Source organism: Nicotiana attenuata, chromosome 4 (assembly GCF_001879085.1).
Source record: "Nicotiana attenuata strain UT chromosome 4, NIATTr2, whole genome shotgun sequence".
NCBI lineage: Eukaryota > Viridiplantae > Streptophyta > Magnoliopsida > Solanales > Solanaceae > Nicotiana > Nicotiana attenuata.
The window spans coordinates 7882685-7894981 of NC_031992.1; the positions used below are offsets into that span (position 1 = coordinate 7882685).

The 12297-nt window shown below is 36.8% G+C and overlaps 1 protein-coding gene and 1 pseudogene across 1 annotated transcript; both read right to left on the reverse strand.

Annotated features, from left to right (window-relative positions):
- On the reverse strand, positions 6186-8919 carry LOC109224929 (annotated as a pseudogene).
- On the reverse strand, positions 11370-12078 carry LOC109225072 (serpin-ZX-like). Its single transcript, XM_019389663.1, has 2 exons — positions 11666-12078; positions 11370-11583 (listed from the first exon to the last, which is right to left on the reverse strand). Exons 1-2 carry the CDS (start codon positions 12076-12078, stop codon positions 11370-11372), a joined length of 627 nt encoding a protein of 208 aa, XP_019245208.1.

Below are 12297 nucleotides of genomic sequence, written 5' to 3' on the forward strand. Positions count from 1 at the left end.
ATCGAATTAGGACCAAAGTGTGAAAGAATTGAATCCATTTGCCTACTGATTTTTAGACTTGTTGAGTGTGAGCAATCTCAAATAACAAGGCGCAATTTTATAGTTACAGAATTTTAGTCGCCCTAAAGGCTTGCCTATGCGTATAATAGTGATGTCCTATGAGCATGGTATCCAATCACTGATGCAATAAAACAGTAAACAGTTTTAAACGGGCAATTTGAATCCTATAGGCATGCTTTCTAATGATATTGATTAAGAAACGAGTAGGTTAGTTAATCTGATTCAGAATTTACAGGCGTGAGTTAAAGTTAGCCTAATTTTAGATCCTATAGGCATGATTTCTATTAAAGCATAAGGCGAAACAAGCAGAATTTATTTGACCAAAGCGAAATCCCTGTAGGCATGATTTCTATTAAGGCTGATTTAGACCCTATAGGCATGGTTTCTAATTGTGTGAAAGTAAAGCAAGCAAGAATTTATTTGAACCAAAGCAGATCCTACGGGCATATTATCTGACAAACACATCAAAATAAACCCTATAGGCATGTTATCTACCCAACTTTACCCACAATATACAACTACCTTCCCTTTTTCACTAGTCACCCCAATGTTTGCTTACAATTAATTATTACAGACCAAGAACTGAATAAATTACATAAAATACAATATACATTAAACTATAGGGACCCTGAAGCAGGCCCAAAGTAGTTTCCAAGCCTTCAGTAACCTCAAGTGCTCAAAGTTACATAGCCAATTTCATGTCTAGGTGTGTCAAAGTTCCCTAAGGACCTCAAGGATCCCGGACAGTGCTCACACCCAGACCTTTCCAAATGAACTGATTTATGTGCAATGTGGAAGGGCCAGCCCTGATATGCCAGAGTTCAGAGAGATCTCAAGGGTCTCAAGGCAGTACACATAACAGAGAGGCAGGACTTAGTAAACTAAGAGTAATGTGAGCATAATGATTTGAAAGAGTTTGGTAAACAGTAGCAAATGGGGGCCTTAAGGGGGGGGGGGGGGAAGCTTTTCTGAAATCAATACTAGTTAGGGTGGAAAAAAGTTTGAGAAAAACATGAAGAACATCTTGAGATCAGAGAGCAAGCCTCAGAACACACAGTTTCAAAAACATTTTGGGCAAACATACTTCACACAAGGAGAAAAGAGGGGTAGGGGACACATATGGATGCACCTTAATCAATGGATAATCAATCAACGGTAAAAGCAAGATAGATATTTAAGGAAGGAAATCAAGTAAGACTTGGGTACAGAGTAGGTAATTAGGGGTGAATGAACAGGGGTTCAATTGAGGAACAATTAGTAAGAATCAGCAAATAACATCATTGATTCAAGTAAGGCAACAGAAAACTAATAAAGGCAAGAAGTTCAATCAAACCGAGTAGCGAGGTAAGAATCAAAGGTTTTGTTAAGGAAAAGATTTCAAATCAAACCAGAAATACGAACTTCAGAATAATCAACTGTTTAATTAGAAGAGAAAATCACGTAAATAGTCAACAAATAGGCAATTCAAATAGGCAAGAAAGGAATAGTCAGGATTCAACACATAGGTTTTAACAAAACAAATTGGTAAATCAAGAATTCAAAACAACCCTGATTTAAGGAGGAAAAATATCGGTTTACCATGAATAGCCAGGATGAACATAGACATATTAGAATCAGTAAAAAAAGCTGAACCAAAAACTTAGTAGAGGTATATTAGGATAAAAAAAATCACCAGACATCTAATCGGCTAAAGAAAAATCACAAGAATCATAGCAAGGAAAAAGTCAGTACACAAGTAACTCAGAAATCAAACAAAAACGTCGAAAATTAGGGCTTTGAGCATAAACAAGTTAGGGTTAGAGCAAACCTTACGAAATCGGTTAAAACACATAAGAAACAGAAGATTAAACACTCAAAATTATCAAATGTTCTGGAAACGGAAATTTTCAGAAACCTAGTTTAGAAAAAATATAAAATCATTCGACAATCAGAAGATTCTTGTAAAAATCAGAAGGTTCTTGTAAAACTCATACGAAATAGGTTCGATCTATCTCAGATCTTGCACAGATCTGAGAAGTTCAAAGGACAAAAATTAGGGCTTCGAGAAGAACAACACAGAGGTGAAGAAGCAAGCTTAGAAACCCATAGATCTAAGGCGATATAGGAAGATCTTACTCGGAATTAAACCAGAATAGCCTGAAACAGGCGAGAAAAGGGCCATAGATGCAATCAAACTAACCCTGGTCCCTTGAGGACCCTGGAGATGGTGATACCAGTACAGGAGAGGCCATTAGAGGCCTGGGGGTGGTGAGAAGCCACCATGGATGGCCATAGATGAGTGACGGCGAGGTCCGATTAGGGTTTAGACTTGAGAGCATTTGAGAGTAGAGGGGATTAGGCGACGGCGGGGCAGGGTGTTAGAATGACTAGGGTTTGGGGGGATCATTAGGTTTAATTTTGGAAAGGGGGAACCTAGACCGTTGATCAAAATGATCAATGGCCAGGATTTGGCCGGGTATTGGGTTGGGGCAGGTGGGTATTGGGCTTGGGCTGGTCTATAAGGAGTCTGGGCTAGTTAATAGGCTAGGTTTTAAATGAAAAAGGGGCTATTTGTTAAATACCCTGTTAAATTGATAAAACAATTTTTAAAAATAACCAACAGACTGTAAAAAAGTAATTTTCAATCTTGGAAATATATTAAAATAATTACTTAATATTAAAAAATATAAAAGACTATTTTTCTGGTAAAATAATGTAGTAATGCATGTGTGCGCTATAATTGCAAAGTAATTACAATTGAAGCCAAAAATACAAAAGTGGCTATTTGTACAATAATTGAGACTTGATACAAAGTGCAAATAATCAAATTAAGCTACAAAAATATTATAAAACTATTTTTGACGCAATTAGTGATTGTTTTTATAAAACAAATGTTTTAAAAATGCAGAAATTATATGAAAAATACTGGTTGATACCAAAGCACAGTTTTGAAAAAGATATTATGGGGAAAATTGGGTATCAACAACCACTATCCATGTACCATATTTGGTTGTTCCCCGTCACTTGGACGTGCAAAAGGAAATCAGGGGTTAGTCTTAGGAACCCAAACTAGTTTCGGTCCATTTCTATAGGCAAAAGGGTGAATTAAATGTTTTTAGCCCATCCTGGCAGCCTATTTTTCCCGTGAACAAAAGTTTTGTTCTTTTGACTAGCCTTTTCTTTTGCAGTACACTCACTTTTGTAGTGACCAGTCTTACCACAGTGTGTGCAGATTTTGTTCTCAGGAAGTGTGATGTACTTGCTTTTGGGATCCCACTTAGGTGCAGGGGTCCCATAGCCAAGTCCTCTCTTATTGCTACTATGGTGTTCTTGTAGCCATGATAGTGCATCAGAGGACTTATTCCATTTACAAGTTCTATCTAGTTCATGCTTAACCTTGCTTAGATCTTCTTTTAGGACTCTTATCTGCTCATCCTTTTTGTACAACTCATCCTTCATTTTTTCTAGATTTTCTTCTAAGGTGAGATGTGTGATCAGCTTTCTTCTTACCTGTTCCTAATTTCAGTTTTAAATTTTCAGATCTAAGCTCTAGCACAGTGGTGTCAAGTTCAAGAACTTGGTTCTTCAACTCAGCATTTTTACTATCACTTTCACTAGCCCTAAGTTCCAGATTTTTGTACTTAGCTTTCAAGATTACACATTCCTTAGACAGCTGTTCCTTTTCATTGTTTATGACCTCAGATTCATCAGTGAAATCTAGCATTAACTCGGATAGACTTTCTTTAGACAAAAACTTAATCTTGTCTTTGAGATGAATCGCACTTACCTCTGATTCCTCATCAGATTCTCCAATGGCCATAAGTGCCTGTTCATCTCCATCTTCATCTTCTGAATCCTCATCTGAGCTCTCTCCCCAAACAGCAACCATAGCTTTTGTTCTTCTTGGGATGAACCTGTTCCTTTTTTCTGTTTCTTCGTTCAGCCCTTTCTTTCTTCCATTCAATTTCCCACTGAGGACAGTTTTTGACGATGTGGTCAGTCTTACCACATTTGTAGCAGCCCTCGTTGGTCTGTTTTCAAGGACCCTTGGTTTGTTGTAGGTTGCTCCTCTTGAAGAATCCTTTCCTCTCATTAGATACTTCTTGAAATCCCTCGTGATCATAGCCATTTCATCCTCCTCTAGATCTGCACCTTTAGCGATTCTGAGAGCCAGGCTCCTTTCCTTCTTGGGTGCATCCATCTTCATGGTTTGCCTTCTAAGTTCATAGGCAATGAGATTTCCAATTAGCTCGTCCAACTTGAGCGTGGCAATGTTCTTTGATTCCTGAATAGCAGTGATTTTGCTTTCCCAAGTAACTGGCAAAACCCTTGTCAAAATTTTCTCAACCTTGTCTTCTTCAAGGATAATCCTTCCAAGAGACTTAAGTTCATTTGTTAGTGTTGTGAACGCTGTATATATCTCTTAGATGGTTTTTCCTTCCTTCATGGTGAAATCCTCATATTGAGAGTACAACAGTGTTCCTCTTGATCTCTTCACTTGAGGAGTTCCTTCGTGAGCCACTTGCAAAGTGTCCTAAATTTCCTTAGCAGTAGTACAGCTTTGAATTCTGATGTACTCGTCTGGACTAAGTCCACACACAAGCTATTTCTTGGCCTTAGCATTCTTTTCTCACTTCTTCAAGTCCTCAGCAGTGCAGTCAGCTCTAGTCTTTGGCACGTCTACTCCTTCAGTATTCTTCTTCATGGTAGCCAGGGGACCATCGGTAACAATGTCCCATAGTTCATAATCCTCTCCGATGATGTGATCTCTCATCTTGTTTTTCCACCAGGAGTAGTACTGGCCATTAAAGAGTGGAGGCCTAGCAGTGGATTGTCCTTCCCAGTTTTCAGGTGGTGCACTCATCTTGATATGTTCCTAAGGTGTTAGCCTCTTCAAGGATAACCTACTCTGATACCAATTGATGTTTTACACTTCAATACCACATAAGAGGGGGGTGATTTGTGCAGTGACCAATTTTTTGCTTAAGCTATTTATGGAAGGACCTGATTTTTCTAAGTGTTCCTTAACCTACTATTGCAGAAATAGTAAATGCGGAAAGTAAAGAACACAAGTATTTTACGTGGAAAACACCTGGCTCAAAAGGTGAAAAAAGCCACGACCTACTTTCCAGTAGGATTTTCCCAAACTCTCCACTAAAATCACTGAGCCAAAAACTGCATTTACAAAAACTCTTTTGTAAACCTAGGACTAACTCTAATCCCGTTGTAGCACATGGCCTCGACTGTTGCGACAACTTCAAGTTAACTCTAACTTGAAAACTCTGAGTACCTAATATAATTACTTCTAGATAAAACTGAAAGGTACAGTATGAAAATACCTACTACAATTGAACTAGAATAAAAGACAGACACTTGGAACTGGTTCTTCTATCTGGTGCAAGTAGCTTCAGGTTTGCACGCTTGAATCACACACGAACTGCTTGCAAAATTGCCTTGCTATTTTGCTCTCAATTCACGTTTAACTTCTGCTTATGTGCGTTACCTGTAAAAGAGAACAACACTAATATTTATAGAGTTAGTAAATAGAGATTGACTAGAATTCTGATGCTACTCTTCCTTGGTGGAAGAGTTCTAGTTGATCTCAATCTCTAACTTATTCCCTTTCTCAAACCGTGTTCTCTTTGAGTAAGGAGTCCTTCTCCTTATCCAATATGCAACCTTTTCGATTAGGATTAGGAGATATTACTGCTTTCAAGTTAAGTTTATCTCCTTCACGTGCATCTCACATGCTTAAGTCTGTCCATATCTGTGATCCACTAGGATGGACCTGGTTCATGTCTGAGTTCCTTTGTCAGTCTTCAAAACTAACATTTACTTGGGCCAACAACTGTTTTTTTTTAACCAAGATGTAAAGTCTCAAAAGCCACTCATGTACTATACAGCATAAGCATGCTAGTCCCAGAGGCGGATTCAGGATTTAATAACTATGGGTTCAATATCTGAGTTTTTTAGCATTGAACTCATTATTAATAAAATTTTACACAAAAATTATGCTCCGCATCAAAATAAGCATAATTGATAACTATGTTGCGGACATAAATAAAAATCAAATTTAGAGTAAACTTTTAAGTTACTCGTAAACTTTATATTATATCAAGAATACACAAAAAAAAAAAAAAAAAAAATCAAGCATAGACGAGTCAATTATATGAGATGCCAGATATGAAGTACAAGATCTCATCAAAAGAGTACAGAAATCAGAAAACTGATTACTTAGATACATAACACCTTTCATCAAACAGATACACAAATCAGGAAACTGGTTATTTAGATACATAACACCTCTCATCAAACAGATGCACAAATCAGGAAACTGGTTATTTAGATACATAACACTTATCCGTGTCCAGTATAGATCAATCCTTCTTTACAAATATAAGATCTCACCATGCTAACTTAAGCTTTATATTATCATTGCAATGATGCGAGTTCAGAGATTCATATTGCTTTCTTTCCTTCCAGATTTCTTTGTTGCTTCAGTGGGCTAACCAGCTAGAGGATTCAGCACGCTCCCTATGAATAACACAACACCAGTAGATTCGTCTCTTATAAGGAATAGGAATGGATGGTCAGCAACAAAGTCCATTTCCTTCTCAATTATCAAGGACTTGGTACACTAGCTGTAACAGCTGCAGCTTCAGTTCCTTCTTCATTTACCTCGATGAAGGACTTGTGAAAAATCTGTGAAACAAACAACCTGCCAGCTAACGGGGAATCCACCATCTCAGTAAGGCCACCACCAGAGAAAGGCAATGTGAGGCCAAGTCCCTTTAGAACATTAGAAGCTTCAAAACCAAAAGTTGTTTTGAATTTAGGGATAAGAAACTTGCGCATTTTAGCCTTTTCAAACGGAATGTGATGATTTAAAAATCCAGGTTCTGAACTAATCTTGTCCAATAGAGCTGGTAATCCATCACGAGCATCTGGCAAAATTAAATACATGCAGAAACGACGCATATCTTTGCGTTGTTTGTAATGAAGTCCCAACATTTTGAAGCCATCAAAGGCTACTGCATATTGCTTGTTCTTGCTACTCATGAACGGCGCTTTAATAGACCCTCCTCTGAGGAGATGGAATTTATGGTCTTTTGTTTCTGAAGCATTGAACTTGTCATTCCATACTCCTTTAAAATATAATGCATTTGCAAAGATGAGCCTTGTCATATTGTTTACTGTTCCATGTGGAAGAATCTCTTTGATGAGATCATTTGTCTTCATTTTAGCCCACTGATTAACTTGATTGGCAACCTCAGCAGCCTTAGTCAATATTTAGCAAGACAAACATAGTGTACGACAGAATTAGCACATACTATATGCTTTAGCCAACAAAGGGAGTTGTAGTAAGAAAATTGATTACAGTACTTGCAAGGGGTAAGTGAGAATTTGGATGCTTTACGTGGTATATTTTAAGCACTGATTGGGCATATATTTGCACATTGGGTATATATATATATATATATACATTCTGCATGTTATACAAAAAATTTACACACTTTTTCGGCTACCGAATATAAATAGTTTCTAGCACGAGCTAAAATTGAAAATACCCCAATTCCAAACGGGTTTCAACAATTGACAGTATTTGGTTTTATAACAATTGACAGTATTTGGTTTTATACTACTTGAGGCTAGAATGATCAAAATGCTAAGCAACACAGCCTCTGTACAAATTGTTTAACACTTTTCAATATTTTAAAGTCATTGCCTAATCAATAAATCAATCAACTATACCTCAACCCCAAGTTAATTGTAGTTTATTATATGTATTATCCATGTCCATTTTATATGATAGTATTTGGAGGGCTTATGATGAGAGTAGTATATATATAGGGTCAATTATAATAGTTAACCAACCAGTTTTCAGTCAGCATGAACAAAGAAAATTGAACCTCAGCATAAAAGAAACAAGATTTGAATGAAACAAATGAATAAAGGCCTAACCTTGTACTGAAAATCAACAGACTCTGCAGCAGCCTTGTAAACTTTATCCACAACCTTTTTATAAGAAGGCTTAAAAGGAAGTGATTGGTCGATCCAAACACCATTAGTAACGGACAAACGCGGACCTCCATTGGGGCTGCCATCAACAAAGACGATATTGACAAGATGAGAATAAAGACAGTTGAGTTCATCAATAGATTTGGACTTGAGGAAGCATAGCAGCTGATCCTTAGTTGGTCCCTTAGAGCCGGCAGCAATCAGACCAAGAACAATTTGAATTGAAAGAGGAGAAAACACAAGGTTGGAATCGTCCTTAACTTCTTTGGAGAAAACATGCTTAGCGAGCATGAAAGAAACGTCCGTTTGGGTGGTGATCGATTCCCCCATATCCATATTTTGATCATTGGAAGACTTAGTTGAGTGAGAATGAGAAGAATGTGAGTGAGAGTGTCCCTTGACGGGCAAATTTATCACAAAGATGAAAGCTCTCAAGAATTTATGTACAATTACTGATACTTAACATGTGGGGTTTTGAATTTGAATTCGATTCCGCAAAACCCATATGGAGAAATGATGAATAAAGAAATTAAAAGTTTGATAATTAAGCTTTGATTTTCAGAAGATTGCGTTCATACACAAGAAAGAACAGAGGAAGGGAACACACGTTAACACTCACTTTCAACAAGTAGCTAGAGTCAAGATATTGTTGTTTATTGAGTGGATACTTGAATAAAAACACCAAGTACAGAGATTGAAGCACGTAGCTTGGAAATTAAGTCATCTTCTTCGTGCACAAAATATGGAGAAAGGAGATTATGTCCTAGCTGAGGTAGGCATCAGAGAGTAGCCCAACAAGAAGAGAATCAATGCATTCTGTCTCAAATAAATAACACTTGATATTCTGGCGTCCAAATTAAGCAAATATTTTTGTTCTTTTTTATTGTGTATCTGGTATAACATAAATTGTTTTTCCTCTAAAAGAGGAGTCCGGTGCACAAAGCATCCAGTATTCAGGCACGATCCAGGGAAAGGCCGCACCCGCACCCAAGGAGTGTGATGTGGACAGCCTAACCTAATGCAAGCATTTGTGACTGCTTTCACGGCTTGAACCCGTGACCAAAGTCAACTTTACCGTTGCTCCAACGCTCCCCTTCATAAATTGTTTTTCCTCTGAAATTGTTCTATCTTACAAAATTATTTCTAAATTATTTTAATGTTTGTACAAGATGGAGAATAGCATAGTTTTCTCGCTAATTTGGTGATATTTTGTAGATTAAGGTTTAACACATGTGGAATTATTAGTTGAACGGGTGATATGATGAAAAGTTGAGACATATGCACTTAAGTTGGAATTTTGGTGTAAGTTTAGACATATGCCATTAAGTTAATAAGTTTAACAATTCTTTTACGATTGATTCGAAATGATTTTAAAGGGAAGTCTTCCCTATCATTACATATTTGAATATTGTAAAAGGGAGGAGTCCTTCCATTTTTTTGAATGTAACACTATTATTCATTCATATGAATCTCAGATGTAAAAGAATAGACATGTACTTTCTTCATATAGGTATAAGAAGGTATTGTCACAAGTCCTCTCTCTATCTCTCTAATATTCTAAATAACAAAAAGATCGAACTATGAATCTGAACAGCAACAAATGGATGGTCCGCAACAAAATCTTTTGGCTTCTCGATTTTACAACACACTACTCGTGCTTTAGCAGCAGTAATTTATAACAGCTGCAGCTTCAGTTCCCTCCTCATTTGCCTCAATAAAGTATTACTCGCACATATACTGTAAAAGCTTTCAACCATTCAACAAAGAGTAAAACTTCAAAGTCAAATTAATTATGAATTATTTGTATCAATTACGTTTTATTCATGTCCATAAAACCGATCATAGCAGTTCATAAAGTTCGCAAAAATGCTTTCACAAATTTCAATGAAAGAAATTAATCAGCTAGAGTTGGTGAATTATGAATGAACGACTAACCTTGTACTGAAAATCAACAGACTCTGAAGCAGCTAGCCTTGTAAACTTCATCCACAACCTTTTTAAATGAAGGTTTAAAAGGCAGTGATCGGTCGATCCAAACACCATTAGCAACGGACAAAATCCGACCTCCACTGGGGCTTCCATCAGCAAAAATGTTGGTGACAAAGCCGGCTGAAGGGTAAGGCAGCCCAAGCATTGGCTTTGGGACCCCAAATTTTGGAGGCCCCACTTTCCATTGGTAGTAATTTTATAGGGGTATTATCACTTTTAGCCCACGTCAGAAGCTATTTATATGTGGTAGCCGAAAAAGTATATAATTTTTTTTGTATTTTTTGTATATAACATACAGAATGTATATCTATTTTTTCGGTTATTATTTTTACAGCGACTATACGATGTTATTTTTCTAATTTTATATTTTTTTTTAGTAAAAAATTGAGTATCTTAACGTTAAAAAGTAAAAATTTTAATACAAAAAGGAAAAGAAAATTTTAATTTGTTACTCACGGTGATCGTTGAGATTTGAATAATCTAAAGGGTATGTATCTTTGATTTTTTATTTAGTGGGTAAAATTTGAGATCTCAAGATACTAAGAATTTCAAAAAAAAATTGCCTTAGCCTCGTTAAAAACATAATAGTCTCATATGGTAGTTTAGACTTATTTTTAAATTATATAACGTTAAAGAAAATATTACGAGTAGAAGATACTCTGATGGATATACTCAATAAGATAACAAGACTTGATTTTTTTTTCAAATACCTATATTCCTCATAAAATAGTATTCCTATAACAATTTTGCACAGGATCAACAATGTTTCAGGAGAATAACTCGTTATAAGAAAATTATTAATAACTTTGCATCTAAAAAGGTTAAAGAAAATAGACTTCAAACAAAAATATATAAATTTATTTTGTTAACAAATTAGGGCCTCTCATTGAGATTTTGCTTTAGGCCACCAACAATGTTGGGCCTCCCTGGTTGGTGACAATATAAGAATACATAGAATTAAGGGGCATTTGCATCTATACCCGTTTTTTGTGTCACGTTTTAATTTGTGCCCGCTTTGCCAAAAAAATTGCAAGCGTACCCGCTTTTTCGCATAACTTCAGCTTACGGGGCTGAAGTAGCAAAGGCAATCACGCAAAACTTCAGCATTCTAGTAGCCGGGGCTGAAGTTCAGCTCTAGAGCTGAAGTTTTTATTTTGTAACTGGCGAGTTTTTGTTTTTGTAACTGGCGAACTTCAGCTCTGAAGTTTTTGTTTTGTAACTGGGGAACTTCAGCTCTAGAGCTGAAGAATTTTGTCTTTGTAACTGGGCAACTTCAGCTCTAGAGCTGAAGTTTTTGTCTTTGTAACTGGGGAACTTCAGCTCTAGAGCTGAAGTTTTTGTTTTATGTCAGCTGAGACGTTGACATGGCTCGTGAAGTCCACCACTTCTAGTTTTTCGTCTACTAAGCGCTTTGATGCAGCTTCTACAGCTAGTTGTAAATCTTTCTCTGTGTTTTTGTCAATGTTAATACATAGCAAAAAGGTTCCTTCTCCAAACAAATTGGAGTTCTGGTGTTCCATTGTGAAAGCCTTTTGCCTTTACCACATCACCTAGTCTATAACGATATAAACGTGGGTAATCTAATAATTAACGACAAAAAAACATGAACATCAGGCACATGGAAGTTGCCTTGTAAACTTTGTCCACCACCTGTTTGAAAAAAGGCTTCAGAGAAAGTGATCGATCGATCCAAACACCATTTGCAACCGACAAACGTGGACCTCCTCCGGAGCTGCCATCAACAAAAATGATATCGACAAGATGAGAGTAAAGTGAGTTGAGGTCATTAATAGATTTGGATTTGAGGAAACAGAGCAGCTGGTTCTGTGTTGGACCCTTAGAGCCAGCGGCAACTAGGCTAAGGACTAATTGAATTGAGAGAGGAGAGAACACCAGGTTCGAATCACCTGTAATCTCTCTGGAGAAAACGTGTTTAGCAAGCAGGAAAGAAAGGTCCGTTTGGTCGGTGATGGAGTTCCCCATATTCATTTTTAAAGGAGAGGAAGACGATTGAGAGTGAAACAGCCCCATAGTGTTTAAGATTTAGTTAAAATTTTATTTAAGATGAGACTAGCATCTATTGTGATTTAAAAATTTGACATTTTTTCAAGAATTTATACTAGAGTTTGAAGTAACACGTGGGGTTTTGAATTGATTCCGATGAAATTCATATGGAGGAATGGAGAATGAAGAACATGCATGATCGTAAAGCTTGATTTTCTGAAGATTGCATTCATACATGTTGCGGCC

Coding starts and splice junctions, on each gene's coding strand:
- LOC109225072 (XM_019389663.1), bottom strand. CDS start 12,078: ATGGGGCTGTTTCACTCTCAATCGTCTTCCTCTCCTTTAAAAATGAAT. Junction 11,584..11,665: donor GTTTACAAGGCAACTTCCAT/GTGCCTGATGTT, acceptor GATGTGGTAAAG/GCAAAAGGCTTTCACAATGG.